The following is a 24391-nucleotide window of genomic DNA, read 5'->3' as shown; positions in this document are numbered from 1 at the left end:
TTTTTTTTTTTTTTTTTTTTTTTTTTTTTTTTTTTTTTTAGGTTTGTGAAATCCATTCAACCTGTGGTCTGATCTTTATTAAAGGACTACTCTGTGACCCCCTCCCCCACCCCAGGCTGGCAGGTGGCTCGCTGAGTAAGAGCATATGAAGAGTACAGGGCATAACTAGTAGAAAGAGACTCTTCACACCCGGTCATTTCTGAGGCCAGGGGCACTGGCCTGTGGACCTCTGAGACAATGTGCCTTTTGAAACTCTTTTGAGAGTGGCTAGGGTGAACACTGGCTTGTACCTCCTGACAGCTGTGCCTTGTGGCCTCACAGAAGGAACTTTTACTGGACTTGCAATGAGAAAGCCGTTCTTTCCTCCTTGTGTCATTTAAACCTTAAATCACCACATCTGAGCTTGACTCCTAGTCATCACCTCTTCCTAGAACAAATCCCCATGGAACGTCCATCTCCCCAGGGCCAGAGAGGATCCCACCTCCCTCCACCTCCTCTTGGATTCCCATCTCTCTGAATCCTGAATCTCCTTCAAACACCACCCAGCTCATATCCAGCTTCCTTCATGAAGTCTTCATATGGACTGACCTGCTCATTTTGTACTTAATGGAAGGTACCTTGTGTTGATATGTACATTTTCAGATTCTAATCCTTTCTACAGATACTTACAACACCAGTCCTCAGCCCTGAAAGGGTTGACAGCCTCCTTAAAAAATATGTGTCTTGGAGCACCTAGGTGGCTCAGTTGTTTAAGCATCTGACCCTTGATTTTGGCTCAGGTTATGATCTCAGAGTTATGAGATTGAGTCCCAGATTGGGCTTCACACTGGGCAAGGAGCCTGCTTAAGATTCTCTCTGCCCCTCCCCCCAATTATTCTCTCTCACTCTCTCTCTCTCTATATATATATATAGATAGATATAGATAGATATGTCTATCTATATATCTGTGTGTGTGTGTGTGTCTGTCTGTCTGTCTCTGTCTATCTTAAGTGCAGTTGGACTATCATTTCCTTGAAGGCAGGAGATTGCTCTCATCTTTTCTTAACTCAGCAACTCCGTGTCAGGGAGATATTGACTGCATCTAACCATAGTGTTTAAAAATAAAGAACAAAATACCAAAAGAAAATTTATTATCTCTTATAACTTGGAGTCTTGAGGAGGGACAGGACAGTTCCAGAATTTTTAAGTGATTTAAGTATTGCTATGTAACAAACCACTTCAAAACTTAGGGGTTTGAAGCACCCATTATTTCTTAGCTCCCAATTCAGCAGATCAGAAATTTGAGCTGAGCTTAGCCTGGCAGTTCTTTTGGTCTCATCTGACCGATGCTTCCTTATGCCTCTGTGAATAGCTTTGTGTTGATCAGATGGTAGTCCTTCTGGGGATTGGCTGGCTGTTGGCCAGGAAGCCTTAGCTCTGGTCAGTGGAGCTGACAGCCCTCTAGCAGGTGGCCTGGGGTCTTTCTTATGGTGGGTGCAGGAGCCCAAGAGCAAGCAGACGTGTCAAAGCCACTTGAGATTAAGAGTTAGAATGGGTGCAGACATTTCTGCTGTATACTATTGGCTAAAACAATTCACCAGGCGAGTCCAGACTCAAGTAATGAAGAAATAGACTTTGCCTTTTGGTGGGAGTAGCTGCAAAATCATATTGCAAAGGGAACATGAAGAGTTTGAACCATTGTTGCAATGTTGGCCATAGCCATAGTTAGGGCTCAGAGGATTCTGTTCCTTGGAACTCGCTTGTCTTTCATGTCTTTCTTACAAATGGCAGCATTTCCAAGTACCATCCCTTCACATCACAAAGTCCTAAAGCAGGAAAGGACAAGCTTTTCTAGACATGAGGAAACCTCCATGTGTCTCCCACCAACCTCTCTTAGGCCACGCTTAGGACCCAAGCCCATCCTAACCAGTTTCATTAGTGGTGGGTAAGATTACTGTTCAACATATTGTTGGGAGGACCCAACGTCTTTGAGGTGCTTCCCTTCCAGACTCCTGAACAAAATAGGGGTTCCGAGAGCAAAGAAGCAGGGGAGAGGGGTGGCAGCTAGGCCAGGAATCAGTAGGGGATGGAGGAAGCAACTTACACAGTATCTTGTGCCATAGATGTTTTTCTTTCTTTCTTATTTTGGGATCTAGTTTCTTTAAACCAGCAGACCAAAACACACCCAGGACCCAGTTTTTGTTTTGTTTCTGTTGTTGTTGTTGTTATTTTTTCTTTTTCTTTCTTCTTTTCTTTTCTGGACAAATGGCAAGATGGAGAAACTCACCCCGAAATAAGGAATAGGAGGAAGTACTCACACCCAGGGATTGGATTTAATCAATATGTTTATAAATAAAATGTCTGAACTAGAAATTTATTTTATTTTATTTTAAAGATTTTATTTATTTATTTGACAGACAGGCAGATCACAAACAGGCAGAGAGGCAGGCGGTGGGGTGGGGGTGGGGGAGAAGGCTCCCCGCTGAGCAGAGAGCCTGATGTGGGGCTCAATCGATCCCAGGACCCTGAGACCATGACCTGAGCCGAAGGCAGAGGCTTAACCCACTGAGCCACCTAGGTGCCCCCAAACTAGAATTTTAAAAGAATGACAATAAAGATACCAGCTGGGCTTGGGGGGGAGGAATGCATAGAAGAAATTACAGAATCCCTTATAGTAGAGATTTAAAAAAAAAAAAAAACTCTAAAATTTAGTTAGCCTGAAATAAAAATGCCATTACCGAGATGCAGTCCAGAGTGGAGGCTATAAAAAAGTGGATGAACAAGTCAGAAGAGAGAATCAGTGATATAGAAGATAAAATGATGGAAAACACGGAAGCTGAAAAGAAGAGGGAAAGAAGACGATTAGATCATGAAGGTAGACTTAGGGAACTCAGTAATATCCATATTATAGGAGTCCCAGAAGATGAAGAGTGGGGGAAAAGGACAGAAAGTTTATTTGAACAAATTATAGCTGAGAACTTTGCTAATCTGGAGAAGGAAACACGCATTCAAGTCCAGAAGGCACAGAGAACTCCCCTCAAAAAAAAAAAAAAAATAGGTCAACACCTCAACATATTATAGTGAAACTTGCAAATTACAAAGATAAAGAGAAAATCTTGAAAGCAGCATCAGATAACAGGTCCTTAATCTATAAGAGTAGACACATACAGCTGGCAGCAGACCTGTCCGCAGAGACCTGGCAGGACAGAAAGGGCTGGCATGACGTATTCAACATGTTAAGTGGGACAAATATGCAGCCAAGAATTCTTTATCCAGCAAGGCTGTCATTCTTATGTACATTGGTATTAAGCCCGCATGTGTCAGGCCCTGGAGAATCAAAGATGGGCAGCACGTTAATGTTTTTAAAAAGGAAGGAGATTGTAAGAGATGGCAGACACATGTAAGCAACTGACTGTGATAGTATGGTGAGTGACAGACACTGGGGGACAGGCTTTCTTGGTGTCCCTTACTCAACACACTGCTTTCTGACTGAGGGAGTGAAGTATAAAGACGAGTGTAGGAATCAAGGCACAACTTTATTATGTATCCAAAGTAGCACCCAGTTGTGTGCAAAACTCAGGGTTCTGGAGTAGCAGGCTGAATGAAAACATAGCTGAAAAAAAAAATAAAGCACAACTGAAACTGCAGACAAATGATGTGGGGGAGGGTGCTCTTTATTCCTATCTACCTTATAATCTGTGGCCAGCTCTCTTGGCAGGGACTTGCAGGAGGGAGGGAGAGAGCAAGACACCAACGTGGCCATAAACCCATTTTCCCAGCTGCTTTCACAGAGTGAAGGTCACATGGGTGGAGAGGAAAGTAGCCTGCTGTGACCCAAGGAGTCAGGAAGTGAAAGGTGGGCTGGTTATGAAGACTGATTTAAGTCACAGCAACTCTGTTAACTAGTAAAATGCAGCCCAACACATGTTTTGGGCTCTAGTCTTGTAATGAGGAATGTAACCTTTCTGGGAAGCCATATGGGGAAAATCATAGAGGTGCTGCTGTAGAGTCATGTAGCAGGTACTCAGGGTAAGGCAGGAAGAGTAATGAATTCTTCCTGGGGAAGGTGTCCCAGGGAAGTGGACACGTCAGCGAGCCTTATAGGAGGAGTCGGCGTTTTCGAGATCAAAGAGAAAATTCTTAATGGAAGGAATGCCTTCCTAGAGGCACAGACTCTGAGAAAGGGACGATGTGTTCAAGGAACTGGGAGTGTGGGTCACGTGGGGTAAAAGGGCCCAGGGGAGGCTGGAAGATAGGTTGGACTCAGACTGTGAAGAACCACGAACCTGCTAGAAGTTGGATTCATTCTGAAGGGAACGAAGGGGAGCAAGCAAGAGTTTTAAATCAGAAGCGTGGCACTCTCAGATCCCATTTTGAAGGGATCCCTTTGGCTGAACTGGAGGCACAAGCAGGAAAGAGACTAGGGGTGGGGACCCAGGTCCACTCTAGCCACGACAGCCTGACACAGGTGAAATAAAAAGCAGTCGGTAAAGTGTTTGTGGCATGGAAGAGAATGTGATAAACTTTGCTCTGAAAGTGCTACTGGTAATACAAACCTAATTTTGGGGGAATACATGGACGCTTTTGCAGGGTTTCATAGCAGAGATGCCATAACTAAAATCTGATTTTACAAATGAAAACAAAACAGAAAAAAGCAGGTTGACTTTTGGTCGATTTTATGACTGCTTTTAAATCCTCTGCCTTTAGGGGGCGGCAAACCTCTCTAAGGACCAAACTTTGGTGTACCTTGGATGGAAGGCTCCTACAGGAATCCAGGTAGAAGAGATTATAGTCGCTTGCTGAGCATGTGTCAGGAACTCATGGATGGATGGCGGAGTGTGGGCTCTGCAGTTCAGAGGTGGATTTGAAAAGAACCTTTGTATTTGGGGTTTTGCTGTGCGAGACTTCAGAAAATTGTCCTCTGAGTTTCTTACTAGTGGAAAATGTGCACACATACTGGGACGGCAAGGAACAGAAGTGGGATGGGAGTGGTTGTCATCATCCCACTGACCTCATGGGGCAGAATGTCACAAATTCCATCTCTTCTGGGCCACTGCTCTCCGCCTGACCCACTCCAGGAGCCTGAGAAGCTCTCTCCAGCCTGCTGGGAGGGGGTGGTAAGGAACAGAGTCTCTTTTGTTCCTGAAACTTCCCCCATAAAATAGTCAAGCCTGCTGGGAACTAGTCAAGGGGAGATGTTTGAAAAATAGGCGTTTCCCACTTTTCAGAGTCACTTGGACCATAATTATCATATTTATTGGGGCTGTACTTGAAAAGCCATCAGAGGTCCAGGAAGGAATGCAGCTGTCCTCACTTTCTGCCTCCCAAGGCTAGCACCTACAATGCTCATTGGCAAACTTGCTGTGTGATTGCCACAATGCTACTGCTTTCCCTGGGCAGCAAAGGCAGGGGCAGAGGCTCCTATGGAAGTCTGGAGGAGTGGAAGCTAGCAGACAAAGAGTTTTGGTTTGTTTCTAGTTAAACCTATTTGTCAAAAGCTTTGCTAATTCTATAACCTTAAAAGTCTGAAGCAAGGGGTCCAGGTGTAGATTCAGGAATTCCTTACCCGAAGTCATAGACATGTTCCTCATCGTATTTTAGTGTTGAGTTATCTAAGCTATGACATCCTTCTCTTGCTAAAAGAGCCAGAGAAACACCTGGATATAGTAGATACTTGCGATTTTTCTTCATTTGTTTGTTTGGGGTCTTATCTGTTTGCTGTTGACCTGCTGCTCCACTTTGGACAGAGCACATCATCTCTGTTCTACCTTCATTTCAGAATTACTATGAAAGTCACAAAACCATGATGAATTACACATAGAATGTCACATCACAGGTAAAAGTGCAGGAGTCATTTTATTTTTATGTATTTTTCTGTATTTTCAGGAAACTAAAATGAGGTTTTGGAAACCTGCCTTTACGTAGTTCACGTCCAGCTTATACAGTTTTAGGCACTGTCCATAAACAGTGGAAAATTTTGCAGATATTTGGTTAATTTCAACAATGGGACTGACCTTGATTAACTTGACATGACTCAAGTGAGCCAAAAACTTGCTTTCAGATCATAATCCTTGCTTGGAAATTGGAGAAAACAGTAGTAAGGCGGAGGCTTCCTGTACTCTCTTTAAACTGAGGCTCTGTTTGGGCACTTTTTATATGCTTGGCTTCAAATCAGAGCTATTTGTGGGAAGTTAGGCTTTCTGGTGGTTATTTTACTCCAACCGGTAGTGAACCAATGGAAGAATTCTCTCTGTGGCATGAAACTGGAACTGAGAATTCCAAGTGAGCACTGAAAGCTGTAGTGGAAGGACGCAGACTCAGTGTCTCAGTATACTGGCCCCATGCACCTAGCTGTGTGATTTGGGGTGCATTACTTAACCTCATGACGACTCGGTTCCCTCATCTGTGAAATATAGAAAAGACTGTCCATCTCCAAGGATGGCTAGTCTTATTCGTGAGATAATGTATTTAGCTTGTCCTCAACATACTCAGTGATTAATGTAAAATATAGCAATTAGTATAATTAGGCTGTAGAGCTTAGGTGCTGGTGGTTCTGCAATTAATTGGGTTCAGATAGTTTTCTTTTGGTTACAAGAGACCAAAAATCTGGCTCAAACCATTTTAATAATAAAAAAAAAAAAAAAGAAGAAGAAAAAAAAATAGTTCGGGACCCCTGGTTCCCTGGTTGGCTCAGTTGGTTTAGCATCTGTCTGCAACTCAGGTCATGGTCCTGGGGTCCTTGGATGGAAATCCTACATTGAGCTCCTTGCTCAGGGGGGAGCCCGAGCTTCTTTTGTTTGGGGTTTTATCCTTCTTCCTCTTTCTTCTACTCCCCGGCTTGTGAGCTCGCTCTCTCTCTCTCTCTCTCTCTCCCTGACAAATAAATGAATAAAATCTTAAGAAAAAATTCATCAACTCTTATAACTTCAGCTAAAATTGGGTATCAGTAGGTAGAGCGATGATAGAGCAGGTGAAACATGGCAGGGTGTAGGGGGGTGAATGATCCCTCAGTAGGACCACCAAATTTAGCAAATAAAAATATCCACATCCAGGTAAATTTCATAAAAACTTCAACTGCTGAATTTTTGTAATTCATTGAAAAATGCTGAATACAGGCCATTTAGGATGCCCTGAGAAAGTCAATACAGGAAGCAGGACAAAAATAATTAAATATGGGACATATTCCTCTACAGGATGCCTGGCAACCCTTCTCTTGGGATATTAACACCAATGAAATTCTACTCAGACCTGTAAACTGTGCCAGTAGATTCAATTAATTTCATCCTCATATCAATCAAATTAACCAGACCTTTTGCTGGAAAATGCACAATAAATCTAAGGTCCATACTATGTTACTTGAAAAATGATCAAATTCTTCTAAAAATTTTGGCTTAAAAAATAATAAAACTGAACTTTAGGTACCATATAACCCAAGAGTTAAGCTTTTAATCTTTCTTGATGTAATTTTGCTGTCCATATTGGTTTCAGATGGCAGTAAGATGACTAGTAACCCCAGGCACATATTCTTCTGGGTTCTAATCCAATAAAAAGAGTATTTCTCTTGACCTGACAAAATCCTATAATCTGATTTTCATTGGTCAGAATTCTATCTCATTCCCTTATCTGGGCAAATTATTAGGCCAAGGGAATGGCATACTCTGATTGGACATATAAATGGATCACAAGCACACCCTTGGAGCCAAGGTTGGAGTCAATTTTATCCAAAGCATGTGGACTGAGCCTGGGGGCTGGAGATGATTCTCTGAAGGAAAACTGCTGCTCTGTAGCAAGAAGAAGGGATAAAATGATGTTACGTAGAGAAAAAAAGTAACTCCTTTAACCCCAAACAAAATGAACAAAAATAGCAAATATCTACCATATCCAGGTATTACTGTGGTTCTTTTAGCAAGAGAAAGATGTCATAGCTTAGATAAATTGACACTAAAATATGACAAGCTTCACGCCCATGACTTCAGGTAAGGAATTACTGAATCCGCACATGAATTCTCTGCTTCAGCTTTTAAGATCATATAATTATCAGTGCTTTTGCGTACTTCTTTTTAAGAAAGCTACAAGTACATTTTAAATATTGTAATAGAATCATTGTATCATTCTGATTATTAAGATAATGTAACATGAAGGCATACAGAACAAAGTAAATTTAACCAGTAACCCCACAATCCAGAGGTAACTCCCATCAATATTTTGGTATAATTATTCCAGATGTTTTTCATGTATGTGTGGGTGAGGGATGGTGTCTTGGACAAATATTTAAAAATAAAATCAAACTTAGAATTACTTCATTACCCTTTTAAATTTAACAATATGTCAGGACATCTTTTCATACTGATACAGATTTAAAAAATTACAACTTTAAGGACACATACATTTGAACAAAAATACAACTGTTTAACCACCCTTACCTTAATTCCATTTTTTGTGATTATGAGTAATACACTGGAGAAATATCCTTACCTGTTATATTTATTATCTAGTAATTTCTTGTGACTAAATTCCTAGAAGTGGAGTTGCTGTGCCGATAATTAGGTTTAAAGATTTGACATAAATTAGTAAAATACCCTCCAGAAAATCATGCCTGTACTGGTTAGGGTTGTCAGATAAAATAATTGATTTGCCCAATTAATAAAATAAATAAAATAATTTATTTGCCTAATTAATTTGAATTTAAAATTAGCAGTGAATTTTTTAAAAAGATTTAATTTATTTATTTGACAGAGAGAAAGAGAGATCACAAGAAGGCAGAGAGGCAGGCAGAGAGAGAAGGGGAAGCAGGCTCCCTGCTGAGTAGAGAGCCCAGTGCAGAGCTTGATCCCAGGACCCTGAGATCATGACCTGAGCTGGAGGCAGAGGCTTAACCCACCGAGCTACCCAGGCGCCCCATCAGTGAATAATTTTTTATATAAGAATGTCCCCAGTGGGTAAACTGGGTTTTTTGCTTTTTGGTTTGTTTTCTTTTTAGCTTAAAAATAAAAAAAAAGAAGAAGAAGAATGTCCCAAATATTGCAAAATCATGTGAAATTTAAATTTAACTGTGGATCCTGTAAATTTTTTTTTTTAACATTCGGGTGCTATTTTAATTAAACAGCATTGCTGAGTCTACTAAAGTTATATGCAGTATATTAAACACTGGTAATACAAAGAGAAGCATTATAGATTTCCTTTCCTTGGAGGAGGAAAGGAGCCTGTATTTTTATTTGCTCAATCTGTCAACTCTAAGATTGGGTATAAATCTCAGTTAACAAATCCATTAGTGGCTCTGCAACCTCATTGGCAGGCTAGGAGTCCCGGGCCTCAGGTCTGGCCTTGGTGCACTCAACAGCCATTCCCTGCAAGGTATGGTCATCTCCACGGATGCAACTATCTAGTCGTGTGTGGGTCCCTGCTTTCATTGTCAACCTCTGAGCTCTGACTTGGATGTTAAGGAGGGATCTCTGCTTCTCATATTGAATTGGCTGCTAGGGATACTGTAAGGAAATGTCACATGCTGGGTGGCTCAAACAACAGGAATTCATTTTCTTACAGTTCTGGAGGCTAGAATTCCATGATCAGGTGCCAGCAGGTTTGTTTGTGGGGAGATCTCTCTTCTGGTTTGGAGACCATGGCTTTCACACTGTGCTCTCATATGACCTTTCCTCTGTTCACACACACACAGAGGGTCAGTGTCTACTCCTTTTTCTAGGACACCAATCCTATGGGACCTGGGTCCCACCACTATGACCTCATTTAAGCTTACATTAATTACTTCCTTAGGAAGCCCCCTCTCCAAATATAGCTATACTGGGCATTAGGGCTTCAGCGTATGGGTACTGGGAGGATACAAATAATCAGTCCATAGTATGTATCCTTAAAGGTGTTCTCCTCTTACTATTGCTTTCAAAGACTCTTGAGGAATTCAGACTTTTGAAAAACAAAACAGGCAACTTCTGCTTATAAATAGAATAACAAAATTTGTCATTTGGATTAAAAAACTTGAGAAGAACTCCATTGAAAGATGTGTAACCTTTATAAATTGAATATAATTTGTCAAAGCAGCGTAACTTCTTCTTCATTTTTTAAAAAAGATTTTATTTATTTATTTGACAGAGACAGAGAGCACAAGCAGGCAGAGAGGCAGGCAGAAAGAGAGGGGAAGCAGAAGCAGGTTCCCTGCTGAGCAGAGAGCCCAATGCAGGGCTCTATCCCAGGACCCTGAGATCATGACCTGAGCCGAAGGCAGCGGCTTAGCCCACTGAGTCACCCAGGCACCCCAGCAACATATCTTCTAAATACTGTTTTTTTTTTTTTTTTTTTGGCACACAAAGCCATCTTGTAGAAACATAAAAAGTGCACTCTCTCTTTATCTATCTCTGTATCTATCTATCTATCTATCTCCTGGAAATATATTGACAACAGTAATAGCCTTAGCTTCCAGCTACTAGTTACTATGCCTTATACAACAATACTATCTTAAATCCTCATGACATGAGGCAGCTTCAATCCGTGTTTTCAATTATTAGATGAACAAGAGTAACTGGGCTTAGGTCAGCTCTGTGGCACTCCAAAAGCAGTGTGTGGGTGTGTGTGCGTGCGTGCGCACGCGTGTTTTCTGTGTAGAAGGGATATGTGTGATTTTCAGTTTCTCTTTTATAGTTTTCTGCAGGCCCTTATTGCTGGAACAAGGTGAATGAGTGTCTATTTTCTAGGATCAGAGAGTTATTTCTATTTTGAAAAACGATAAGGGGTGGTTATTGAAATTAAGAGAGAAACAGAAGAAATCATCAGCTCTGTATGGGATGTTCATGGCATCCAAACAGCTCTGAATATTCTAGGTGGGCTGTTGACATGATGGGTATTAAATGGTACCTTGTTTGTTTGTTTGTTTGTTCATGTATTTATTTTAAGATTTGATTTATTTATTTGACAGACAGAGATCACAAGTAGGCAGAGAGGCAGGCAGAGAAAGAGAGAGGAGGAAGCAGACTCCCTGCTGAGCAGAGAGCCTGATGCAAGGCTCGATCCCAGAACCCTGAGATCATGAACCAAGCTGAAGACAGAGGCTTAACCCACTGAGCCACCAGGCGCCCCTTAAATGGTACCTTGTTTCATCGGCATTTCATTGGTGATTAAAATGGACGCACATGCTGTTAAAGGTAATGTGAACACCAAGCTGTGAGAGTGTCCCGACAGTGCCACTATCGTCTGAAGCACAAACCCCAGCCCTCAACTCACTGCATGCGACTTTTCCACCTTTCTAGGAAGGTGTAGGGTTTGGTGATACACCCAGGGGAGCAAGAAATTTTATCAAGCTCAAGTTTTCAAGGAATGCCAAATTCTACATCACTCACAGAAATGGCAAAAAACTTGGGGAAGAGCTGTTGAGCCTAACTTTGAAAACAGTGATGAAGGAAGCGAGTGTGGATACAAGACTGACACAGTCAGTGGTTCACACTGGGTCCACCAAGAGGCAGGATCATCCAGATTTCTGGTCCCAGCCTTCTCCTTCTTATGTGACATGGCCCCACCCTGGGGAAGGCAGTCCATTTGGAGAGTGACCCCTGCTAGCTATTTCCAGAGACTGATTTTGGGGGCAAAGGAAGGTGTCCTTAAAAGTACCTGCATGGGGGGAGCACCTGGGTGGCTCAGTTGGTTAAGCACTTAACTCTTGGTTTCGGCTCAGGTCATGATCTTGTGGTCGTGGAATCAAGCCCCACACGAGGCTCTATGCTCAGTGCAGAGTGTGCTTCAGATTCTCTCTCCCTCTCCCCCCCACTCTCTCTCTCCCTCATAAATAAATAAAATCTTAAAAATAAAAAGAAAAAAATACCTGCATGGGGAATTCTTGAGTTTAGTATTGTTCAATGATATTACATTGTAGACATGAGAAATTTAGGATTCACTATGACTATTTTAGCTTGTATCTGATAGGGAGTCTTATTCTCTAGAAGGAAATTTAAAGAATATTTGGCTTCTCATTCAATTCTGAATATGTCAAAAGAAAACAGTTGATTAATTTATTCTTGTTTTAGTCAGCAAAGGGTTAAGTTAATGTCAGGTTAGCAGATAGTCTCTACTTGCGCAGGAATCATAAACAAGAGGTGTTCAACATTAGATGTTCAAATTTAGACCCCCCTCCAAGTGCCCTGTCTTATGCTGGACTTGGAGTTTTGTGCACTAGCTAACAATTGGTCATTTTCATGGGCCCTATCAACTGGTCAGTGTCCCCTGTCGTCCCTGTACAGTAAAGAACGTGTAATAATTTGGCTAAAGCACAAAATGTAAGTGTTAAACTTCACTGAACTGAAACAAGATAAAAATCATTAGTTTTGCCTAAAGTGCTGAATCTTTAGCTTTAATCAGGTGCTTACTAGAATTCAGACAACTGAATGTGTATTGAACTGTGAAGGAAGAGAATGCATTTACAGATCATATGTGAAGTGCTAGAAATGTATTATGGATGACAATATCTAAAAACTAGGTATAAGAAAAGATTTTATAATATATAAGCTCTCCAGATAGACACTCCATACAACACATAATCTTCTGCTCATATTACATCAATGCACATTTCTAGAAATTATATGTGCAGATGAGAACTGGAAGTATAGAGAAGAGTGAGTAGCAGGACTTCTAGAAAAAGTAAAAAGTATGCAGTCTCCAAGTCCTAGTATTTTAGGATAGCGATGAGACTGATGAATAACTCTTATTCAAACCCAAGCAAAGTGGTGTTTTCAGTAGTAAGAGGTGATGTATCTATAGATCAGTACATAGGTATTGAATTCCTACCATATTCTGGAGAGTGGGGATATAATGATAAAAAAATGATTTCCTGCTTTAGTGACGAGATTGTAAGTATGTGTGCATGCATATGTGTGTGTGTGAGTGTGTGTGTGTTTATGTGTGTGCGTGTGTTGATGGTGAGGGTGGATACAGATACTAATTCAGTCAGCCCACATGTAAAACTGCAACTGTGACAAATGTGACCAAGTACAGATATCCACATGCCTGTGCTCTAAGAGCTTAAAATAGGGAGATTTGATTTAATGTTACTGTAGCTGATATTTGAATGATGAGCAGAATGGAAGTAGGCAAATGTTCTAGAAACAGCATTCCAGGCAGGGATAACAGCATGTGCAAAAGTCCTGTGGTGGAAAAAAGAAGATGAGCATGGGAGACTGGGGTGGCAAGGGAAAGGGCAAGCAAGTAAGGCAGAGGATTAAGAGCTTCATCTTAGTGGACGAGCAGTATGACACCATGAGCATATTTAAAGCAAGTTCCAGTGGAGTGATGTGGTCAGATTTGTACTTGAAAGTATCAGTCTGGCCATGGTATAATAGGCTGGTGGCCTGAATGGATATAGGGGACTATTAAAAAACTTATGCAACATCTGGGAGGAAGATGGAGCTAGGGCAGTAGTGTTGGAGGTAGAAGGTGAATGAATTGGAGGGCCATGAAGGAGATGAGGGCTTCGGGACATGGGGATGGATTAGAGACATTTATTAGAGAGAAAGAGGTGGAGGAGAGGAAGAGGATGGCTTCTAGGATTAATAATATAAAAGTGTAGGGAATCCCATAGTCACTTCCTTTTGGTATCAAAATTAAATATGATTCAGGAGTGTGTAGGGGGTGAAAACAGCGAGCATATTTAGAAATCATTTGATTTTTATTCAAGTAATACATGTACATGGTTTAAAAAGCCAGATAATACTAAAAGGCTTCTGAGGAAAACCAGCAGGCCCTGAGTCCTCAGAGGTAATCACATTCAATAATTTTAACAGTTTGTTTCTGGTATTTACTTTTATTTTTCTCTGTAAATGCTTATATTGCTCTGTCTTGAATTCTTTTTTTTTTTTTTTTTATTTAACAAATATTTGTAAAGCTCCTGCTATGTGCCAGTCACTGTTCCAGGCATGGATACATTAGTGAACAAATCATGGACAGGCGTAGTGAACAAAACACCCTGCTTTTGTAGGGCTTTCACTGCAATGGAGAGAATAAGCAGACGTTTAAATAAAATACCAGTCTAACTATCTCGTTATTTAGAGGTGGTGCTTTACATAGAAGCGTTATGAATAATATGGAGAAAAATAAGGATCCATGGGGGTGATGTTGGGAATGCTGAGGAAGGGAGTGTTAAATGCGAGTGGAGGCAGGGAGGACCTTGCAGAGAAGACAGCGTCTGAGCAAAGACCTGAGGGACGGGAAGGAGAAGCCCTGAGGACTTTCAGGAAGAGGATGGTCCCAGCAAAGGAAAAACAAATGCGAAGGCCCTGAAGTAGAAGGACATACAGTGTACCTGAGGATTAGAATGGCAAAGACACCCTTTTTGCTGGAGGAAGGGGAATGAGGGGAGAACAATAGGGGTAAGATTAGAGAGGTAACTTGGGCCACAGATTGGGTAGGGCCATGTAGGCCACTCTCAGGACTTTGATTTTTTTTTTTTTTTATTCTCAGAGTGATAGGACATTTCCTCTTGCCTTTTGACACCATATGCCCACTTTCTCTGCCTCCAGCATAATTTTTTGGTTAAAGCAGTGTTTTGCATTTACCTCATTATCACTCTCAAGTATTATTTTCTGCATTGCCAAGCTGTATACGATGATAATGTTCGTTTAATCTCCTGTAAGCATTTTGTTAATAGCATTTTCTTCACCTGCTTAATTTTCTGTGCATCTATTTATAATTCTCTCCAAACTCTCCAACAGACGTGGAAAAACCTGCCCACTGACCATTTTCCATGTAACCAAACACATCCGGCTCTCCATCAGTTCCCTTTTTAACCCTGGAGTCTTCCATTCCAGAGCCTTCCATTCTCCCATTCCAATCTTGCCTGCGGTCTCTCTGCCCAGCACAGTTTTTGTCCTGGGAATTCATTTCCCTTCTCTCTTACCATTGGGTCTCCATCTTCCTGTAGTGCATACTTTCTTCTTTCTTGCCTTGTTTCTTTTTTGTGGGGCAAATCCTCTTATAGTGGTAGGCAGAGTTTTGAACATTTGCATACCTAGAAATGCCTTTATTCAACTCTGAGACTTGGTTAATGATCGTGTGGGTATAAGATTTCAGGATGGACATTATTTTTCTTCAGAATTTTGAAGACGTTGTTCCACGGTTTCAACTTTCCCATCTTGCCGTGAGAAGTCAGTGCTTTTCTGATGTCTTTGCATGTGACATTTTTTCCCTCTGGAAGTTGTTAACATCTCCCTTTTATCCCTAGTGCTTTTTAGTGTCATGCCATGTACATTCATATGTGTAATTTGGGCCTCTGGTTCCTGAATAAAATAGAGGACACATTACATTTGAATTTTAGATAAGTTATGAGTTAATGTTGCAATATTTGAGGCATACTTTTGCTAAAAGTTTACTCACTGTTTATCTGAAATTCAAATTTAACTGAGTGTCCATCTTTTTTGTTTGTTTTTGTTATATCTGACAAAACTGGAACTTGGGTTTTTCAATCTAGAAACCTGTGTCTTTCAGGTTAAGGAAATTTTCATGAATTATTTATTTTTCTCTAAATTAAAATATTAGTCTAGGCTTAAAAGGGTAAGCTATTTCAACAAGTCTTAAAATCAAGATTAACGGTCTCTGCCCCCACTCCTCGCCATCCCTATGCTTTACTTTCCAGAAAAAAAAATCTTTTTTTCTTTCTTTTTAGCTCTTTATTCTAGATTTGCATCTGTAGACTATATTTCTCAATAATGCGCTTACATTCCTTCCCTCCTTCACGCCCCCAATTTTTTAAGTCTTGGAAAAACTCACTTCCTATTATGGATGATAAGGATTTTTCTTTATTACACCATCTGTAGTACTCTACACAATGTAGACACATACCTTCTCAGCCTAATATGGGCATGATGTTTATCAGCTGAGTGTGCTCTTTTACTTTATTATAACAGTAAATATTATTTCTTGTTGAGCCGAGTGGGGTACTATGGTATTTCCTTTCTTGTGATTTTTATTTTGCTCCAGAGCTACTAAATATCTTCTTTTTTCTTGCTTAATTTTCTATATACCTGTCCACTATTTGATGGATACCGGTCACTATTCTCCCAAAAGAAGAATGGGCTTACCAAAGTTCTCACCAGCAATACAGACATCCTCCTATCCTCATTGAATAATATAGCATTTTGGGTTGAAAATCATCTCCATTGTCTTCTGGCTTCTAGTGTTGCTTTTGGTAGAATCTGATGCTGTCCCAGTTCCTAAATTTCATCATGCTGTGCCTTGATGTCGGTATATTTTTATCCCTTTTCATGAGTGTTTAGTGGATATTCTTGGTTTGGAAATGCCCATTTTTCAGTTCTTGAACGATTTCTCGAATTATTTCTTTGGTTATTTTCTTCTATTCTGGTTTTGTCTAGTCCCTTTTTTTCAGAATTCCTATTAACTGATTTTGGATCTCCTGGCTGGTTCTTAAATGTCTTTATTCTAAGGAATAATCATTCCTGTGTGTCCTCTACTCTTATACTATACTCATAGCACTAGTGGCCACAAAATGTGTGTGTGTTTGTTTGGGCGGGGGTGGTTTAAAACCAAGCAATTTCCAGATTCTGTGGTCACCCACTGAGTGTTCTGCAATTCAACTCAATTCTGACTCTATCTACTTGGACACAGATCAGATCCAACATGTAAAGTTCCAGTCCCACAAGACCGCCCTCTTCCCCACTTTACACATCAAAAGAAAGTCCAGGTTGTCACCTGTGCTTCTAAGACTTGCTATAACTTGGAGAGTCCTATAATCCCCTCTTCTGGTTCAATTACCTTGGTAGAGCAGCTCACAGGAAAACCCTTTACTTACTAGATTACTAGCTTATTATAAAAAGATGTAACTCAGGATAGTCAGATGGAAGAGATGCACAAGGCAAGGTTGGGGAAAGGGCACAGAGCTTCATCATCCTCTCTGAGGGTGCCATTTTCCCAGCACCTCTACATGTTCGCCAATCTGCAGGTTCTCTGGACCATGTCCTTTTGGGGTTTTGTGGAGGCTTCTTTGCATAGGCTGTGATGGATTGGCGATTGATGACCCATTTAACCTCCAGCCATTCTCTCTCCCAGGAGGTCTGTGGGTGGTGTAGAGGGAGGGGGAGTTTGGATGGAAAGTTCCAAGTCTCTAATCCTGGTTGGTTCCCTTGGCAACCTGCCCCCATCCTTAGGGGCTTCCCAAAAGTTGCTGTATTCACTTAAACTCAGGTGTGGTTCAAAGGGGCTTGCTTGTAAAGGAAACCCCATTTCACCTCTATCGTTCTGAAGCTATATCAGAAACTGAGAACAAAATGCAAATATAACAATATGCCCTTCTTGCTCTAATCATTAAGGAAATTACATGGGATTTGGCAGCTGTAAACCAGAGCCATTGGCAAAGACCAAAATATATATTTCTTTTTTTTTCCTTTTTAAAGATTTTTACTTATTCATTTGAGAGAGAGCGAGAGCGCATAAGCAGGGGGAAAGACAGAGGGAGAGGTAGACTTGCTGAGCTAGGACCGCCCCCCCCGCCCCCACAACATGGATCTCCATCCCAGGACCTGGAAATCTACGACCTGAGCTGAAGGAAGATGCTTAGTCATCTTAGCCAACCAGGCACCCCCAGAATATATATTTCTTATAAATCACAGTATCACACTTACTTTACTCTCTGTCTTTGTACTTTTTTTCTACTTTCTGAGACATTTCCTCAACTTTATTTTCTAGACCTATTTAAGTTTTATTTTGGTTATGTTAAAAAGAAATTCAGGTCAGAGGTGGAGTCACTTGCCCTTGGAACAACCTCTCCAAGAGTGGAATGCTAAACCAATCAATCTGGAGGCAATTTGTCGCCTGGGTCCTCTCCATCTCCCAAAGGAAGATAAGGTAATCTGCATGAAAAGACCCCCAGCCCTTCTCTCCAGGGAAGGGACCTTGCCTGAAACAATCCTCCTCTCCTCTCCTTTCCTCTTCTTCTCTTCTCTTTCTTCCTCCCTTCTTCCCTCCCTCTCTCCTTTCCTTCCTTCCTTTTTTTTTTTTTTTCCTGGTAACGTTCTTACCCCACCCCTTCATTATAAGACCTTCGATTTTGTACTACTCAGAGCTCCCCTTTCCTGCTAGGTGGGATGGTGTCTGATTCATGAATCACTTAACAAAGCCAATTAGATCTTTACATTTACTGTTTTGAATTTTTTTAAACAGCTATTATACTTTCAATTTCCTAGAATTATTTTCTCTTCTTGGATGGTTCCTCCTTTATAGCAACCTGTTCTTGTTTGGCAGATAAAATATTTATCTGAGGATTTCCAAAAATTTTTAAAAATTTTTTCTCTTTTGATTCTGGCATTTTCTGTTTTCTCTGAATTTGTCTATTTTGGCCTGTTCAAGTCTTCCCTCAGGTACTTGTAATTTGAGGATAACTTTATTTTCAAGAGTGAGGTGGTAAAGGGCTAGGGAGGCTCTGTGTCTTTGGGGCTTGTTGAGTGGAGAGCTCATGGCTCAGTGATATAGTGGAGACTAAGCCATTTTGTTGGGTGCTTCTAGATGTCTAGAGGCATTTCCTCTTGGATTCCTTGGTTTCTCCAGGAAGAAGTTCTCCAGTTGCCTTCCTGATTTTCTGGGAACAAGGTGGGGGAGGTGGCAGACTTCACAATGAGCATGTAGACGCTCATGCCACATGTACCTCCTCCTACTTTCAGTGTATGCCTTCTGCCTTACTTGGTACCAGCTGACCTTAAATCCCGGCCTTTCTGGTTTAGTTTCTTCTCGAACTTCTCTTTGATGAGCATCAGGTGGGTAAGTGGCTTCATGGAACTGAGGAGGAGACCTAGATAGGTATGCCCAACTGCAACCAATTTTTAGACCTCTGCCTTGATTCTGTTTCTAAGGTATTGGTGTTGCCAGGTCCAGAGCCTCCATGGGTTCCCCGAGAGCAAATCTCCACATTTCCTTGACTCTTATCTTCAGGCACCCTCGTTTCAAATCTTGTCCCTCTCCTAAGTCCAGTGTTCTTCCTCCAGCGGTTTCCTGTCACTATGCATTGGCTTTCACTTAGATTTGATCTGCTATTCTGACTTACTTGGCTTTGTAACTTTACCTCCCTGCCCCTTGAAAATTTCCCTCACAGTTATTTTAGTAGGGTTTCAGAAGGGGAAAAAAAATCCCATGTTTTTAATCTGCCACTTCTAACTCAAGGTCAGATGCTTTCTCAGTGATTTTTTAAAAATATATTATATATATTAAAGCATCTTATATATATATATTAAAGCATCTTATGTATAAGATGCTTAGTCATCTTAGCCAATCTCAGGAACCCCCATTTTATATATATTTCTTATAAATCAAAGTATATTTCTTTTAAATCACAGTATCATACTCACTTTACTCTCTGTCTTTGTACTTTCCTACTTTCTGAGACATTTCTTCAACTTCATTTTCTAGACCTATTTAAGTTTTATTTCAGTTATGTTAAAAAGAAATTCAGGTCAGAGGTGGAGTCACTTGCCCTTGGGACAACCTCTCCAAGAGTGAAATGTGTGTGTGTGTATATATATACATACATATATATATATATATATATATATATATATATACTTTATTTATTTATTTGTGTGTGTATATACATATATATGTGTGTATATATATATATATATATATATATATATATACTTTATTTATTTATTTATTTATTTACTATTTTTACCACTTATTAGACTGTTTCTTTCACTTGCTGGCCATTCGAATTTCACAAAGAAACAAACTGTTGACAGAGGTTTCCACACAGGTGGCACCGCTGGAAAGCATGTGGGTGTTGGTTTTGTGAGTCTGATGCCATGAGGTCAGTGACACTTAGTCATGAGATGAGTTGCTGCCCCCAGATCATCAGGCTTTCAGTATCCTTTTGCATCACGTTTGAGCTTTACTAAAATTACAGTAACTCTGTGTTACGAATCTTTGGGCTTGTTCCCAAATAATTGAAATTTTAAATTTTAAATCTTTTCCTTCTGAAGAAGGCTACTACACAGGCCCCATAATACCTACTGGCATGTTGGTAAGGCTTACCTTTTCCAAAACAGTTTCACCAGGTCCCTGCAGTAGCTCTAAAGCAGCTTGGGGCTTACTTGTCTGGTCGTAGTCTGTCCATGGTCACCCTTGTTTTATACATGCAGAGATAGACGTTGCAAGAAGTTGTTAGTTTGCTGGTGTTTAGCCAAAGTCTGGCCTGCTCTTGACGTGATCACAAAGATCACAGACACGTGCACCTCACATTGGGAGTAGTCAGGGGTCTAGTTTTCTTTGTCCAGGGCCTGGTAGAGGCAGGCCTTGAACATAGGACTGTGGGCCCTGGATCTCACACTTTCCAATTAGAAAACTACGTGCATGTGTGGTATAGGGCAGGCCACAAAGGCAGCAGGAAATCAGGGAAGAGAGTGATCAATCACGTTAGGATGGCCAGAGAAGCTCATGAAGATGGTGGAGCTGGGCTGGGAAGGTGGGACTGAAGAATGTGGGCAGGAGACGCAAGAGCATCCCATGGGCCGGGCAAGGGAGGAGGGAAGCAGAGGCCAGAACTCTTTCATGGAGGGAGGGCTTTGCCTGGTATAAACTGAGGATCGAAGATGGGCCTCTGGGACCAAGGTAGATGGTGAGGGCATTAGATAGAGAGAAGGAAGCCCAGCTAAACAGATTATATGAAGCTTCACTTTACAGGGCCTCTGAGTTGAGCATGTTGCTTGGACTTGATTCCATTCAAGGTAGAGAATTAGTGACACAATATTTAAAGACAACTGTTGCAGGAGTAGCTTCAGGGTGGTATGCTCAGCAGTGGCTGATGCGTGGGAGGGACCCTTGTTGGGTCTCTGGGGTAGAAGGTATAGTCTGAGTGAACCAGAGAGCCCAGAAGTAGGGACCAGGTCAGGGACCACCACTGCTGTATCAGAGGTGCTGACAAAAGACTAGAGAGCCGTTCCAGGTTTCTTGATGTCATGGCTCATGCAGCTCACTCTCATATAGCTAACTGCACTTCCTTTTGTTCTGATTCTCCTGGCAGGGAAAACGCTGGCACAGCAAGGAGACTTGCACATATATTTCTGGTAGCAGCTGGACACAGAGGGCCTGGACCCCCAACTTCTCAGGAAGAGGAGACCCTTCCTTGGATCATGCGGCCTGCCATCTCTCCAGTGGCCTCCCACAAGCAGTCACCAGACTAAAAAAAGCTGAGACCAGACCTGTCAACATTAAAGATGGGGCCCAGGATGTTGGGGTGAGGCTGTGGGGTGAAGTTGAAAGGTGAGGGTGTGCACAAAAGAGACCAGGTATGGGGAGGTCAAGGTCAGGGGATGCCAGAAAGTGCATGGCTGGGCTACAGACCCACCCAGGAAAAGGGTGGCCATGAAGACTAACCAATAAATATATGGCAAAGTCCCAGAGGCTGTGTGTTTTGCTGAGTGGAGAAATCAACAGCTAAGTTAAGAAGACAAGTCAGGTACTCATAACAAAAGCAGGTGGGTGTCCAGGATGCCAGAGCACCTGGGCAGCTTCCTGGGCACCACCCGCAGATGGTCAGAGAAGGTGCTCAATTACCTTCTGCATTGACCTCACTGTGGACAGGGGATGTTCTCCAAGAAGGCAACCTGTGCTCCAGGAATTGTTAGCCTCTTCTATATACATGCCTGTGGGCAAATGTCATGGTCAGAGTTCTATTTCCCATGGTTTTCCCAGGACCCAGATGATGCTGTGTGCAGGGTCTCCTGGGAGCCAGAAAGACTTCTTCCTGGTGTGTGACCCACCTTGCTCTTGTCATGGACAGTTCTTTGCTCCTGGCCTTTCTCTGAGGAAGGAGAGTAAGATTACTTTGTGGAGGTGCCTCCTTTCTGCCCACTTACCTCTCTCCAGCTTCCTTCCATGTGCTCTAGAATGGGAAATTCTACCTGGTTGTCACTCTTCCAAGTGATGAGGCTGATTTTCCCCCCTGACTGCTTTCCTAATTAAGTGTGTCTGGGGGGTTACAGTTTGCTGTAATGCCTGGACCCTCCCATATATGTGCTGACTGTGGGGCTTTGTTCACACTGTGGAAGTCCCTATGTCAGGGACCATATTCTTAGCCATGTGCCCCCTGAATATCTAGCAGAACACATGACACAGCATTGTCACTAGTAAGATGTCTGCTGAATGAGTGAGTGAGGACATGAATGAATGAGGTATTGACTCTGGTTAATGTATAACATTAAAACACTTACATACGAGTCATCAAGAACTCACACATTGTTTATTACAAGTGAAGAGATTCTCGAGCTGTCTTGCAGCACACACACACACACACACACACACACACACACACACGCAAACACATGCACACATGTACACGTATACATCCTTTTCCTTCCTAAGCATCTCTTCTTACTAGAGGAGCCCCATAACTCTGACATTTCCTAGGAAGGTCTATTTACTAACTTGTGTCTAACATTTGTTCCTTCAACCAGCAAGTGTTCCTTGAGTATCTATGTGCCAGGACAATGAATAAAATGAGCAAGAATCCATGTCCTTATGGAGGTTAGGTTCTGGTGCAGGGACGCAGGCAATGAGTATGATAAATAATTAAAGTATATTGTTTGCTAGATGAGTGTAAAGGTGATGGAGGAAAATAAAGAAAGGAGACTATGGAATACAGCGGGGGGTGGGGGTGGAGATCAGCTTAAAGTAGGGGAGATGGGGAAAGCCTGGCCTAGAAAGTAATGTTAAGTAAAGAGTGGAGGACGTCAAGCAGTAAACCATGAGGGTACATGGGGGAAATATTCTAGATAGAGGGGACAGCAAGTACAAAGACTCTGAGGTCAGAGCATCCCTGGCATGCTCTAGGAACATTAGGGAGGACAATGTGTCTTTCACTATGGCTGGAGGACAATGAGCAAACAAGAGAGGAGTAGGACAAGAAACCTGAAATCGATGGGTGGCCAACTAGTCAGGCAGGACCTCTGAGGCTCCTGGAAAGACTTTGCTTATACTTTGAGTTGGAAGGAAGTCCTTCCTCCAGGGTTCTGAGTAGAGAAGTAATAAAATTTAATAGAGTTTACCAGTTAGGAGATTGTTGGTATAGTCTGGGGGAGACCTGGTAGCAGGTTGGACCAATGTCAGTAGTGGGGGTGATGACAGAAGGAATTGGGGAGGGGGTGGGTGTGAGAGGAAGAGAGAATCATGGATGACTTTAGCATTGGGGGTTTGAAGGTGTGTGGAAGAAAGGGAAAATGTGGAGGCTATACTGCCCTTTTTGGCTGTGGCTGGAGGCCCAGTGGCCCCTTCCCAGAAACTGGCTGGTAGGATGACCCTCATCTATGGAAGCAGGCTGTACACCTGCCCCCACTTTAGCTCTTCTCCAGGAAGCCAGTGGGAGAGTTGCAGCTGTTGTCATTCCTGCCAGGCTCTCTTCCTGAACCCATGTCTGGGATGAGCTGTATCTGAGCTTCCGTGAGACATTCTCAGTCTTTCAGTCCCCCCACTCCACACACCCACCCCCTGATTTTATTCACTACTTTCTGCACGTTCCTCACTCTCCCCCACTCAAACAAGAGTAGAACAGCCTACTTCTCAGAGAAATCACAGAATACTCATAGCAGACTGCCCTGGGACCAGGAGACTGCCTTGAAGTCTATGGCCACAGAGCAGTAAAGAGAGGTTGCCTACAAGGTTCTCTTTCAACTCAGACCACTCCTTGGAAAGTTGGGGACATGACTGACACTAGTCCCAGCCGAGAAATGACAGGCAAGGTGTGGTCACATCCTTGTGGAAGTCAAACTTAAATAAGAAGCAAGAGATCAAAATTCCCTGAGGCAGAGATAATGGGGAAGGAAAAGTTGGGGTGCATAAGATAGACTAGCAGAACCCCAAATCAGTCTGAAAAAAGAAGAAAAGTCATCAGGAGGCTGAGAAGACCACTATCATGGCTCCTAAGGAGGACTCATGGAGGCCTTGCCCAGAGTAGACGGATGAAGGACAATGGGCTCCCCTTATGTCATGAACAGGAGGCCTAATCTCAGAGGCTACCCTCAGACTGTCCCTGTTCTCTGCCATCTGACTGTCTGTGAAGCAATCCATTCTAGGGTGACCATTGTTTTTGTTTTAGGTGAGTTACTAGGCACTTTTGGGTGCCTTTGGCCACTCTCAGAAGGATTTTGCTTGAGCTCAGAATGGCTAGCTATCGATAAGGGACCTTGGTGGGCCACAGAAGGAATGGGGTTGGATGGATCTCTACTCATCTGCTCAAGTGCATGATGGTCACAAGATAGTAGAGTGGAAAGAGTTTTGGACTCCGGGGCCCTGGGGCCAGTCCCGGTCCTGCCACTAAACTCACTATGTGATGTACATTAAGACCTTTCACCTGTTTATCCCTGAGTCCTCCATTTCATCTGAAAAATGGAGAACTGGACCAAATAATCTCCAATATCTCATTCCACTT

At 42.1% G+C, this 24391-nt stretch overlaps 2 protein-coding genes across 3 annotated transcripts in view; both read left to right on the top strand.

Moving 5' to 3' along the window:
- Nucleotides 1–1809, top strand: part of NDUFA9 (NADH:ubiquinone oxidoreductase subunit A9) — a 236501-nt gene extending 234692 nt beyond the window's left edge. Inside the window, exon 11 of the mRNA XM_059404550.1 lies at nucleotides 1789–1809. Coding sequence (XP_059260533.1) covers nucleotides 1789–1809 — 21 coding nt within the window. The remainder of the gene's footprint in view (nucleotides 1–1788) is intronic.
- Nucleotides 1–21368, top strand: part of KCNA6 (potassium voltage-gated channel subfamily A member 6) — a 43893-nt gene extending 22525 nt beyond the window's left edge. Inside the window, exons 2-3 of one of the 2 annotated variants that reach the window (XM_059403773.1) lie at nucleotides 17703–17826; nucleotides 20990–21368. The gene's annotated coding sequence lies outside the window, so the exon portion shown is untranslated. The remainder of the gene's footprint in view (nucleotides 1–17702; nucleotides 17827–20989) is intronic. The other variant, XM_059403772.1, reaches the window with a different exon arrangement.
- The last annotated feature ends 3023 nt before the right edge of the window (nucleotides 21369–24391 follow it).

Source organism: Mustela nigripes, chromosome 6 (genome assembly GCF_022355385.1).
Source record: "Mustela nigripes isolate SB6536 chromosome 6, MUSNIG.SB6536, whole genome shotgun sequence".
NCBI classification, from domain to species: Eukaryota; Metazoa; Chordata; class Mammalia; order Carnivora; family Mustelidae; genus Mustela; species Mustela nigripes.
This window is presented reverse-complemented; position numbering and strand designations above follow the sequence as displayed.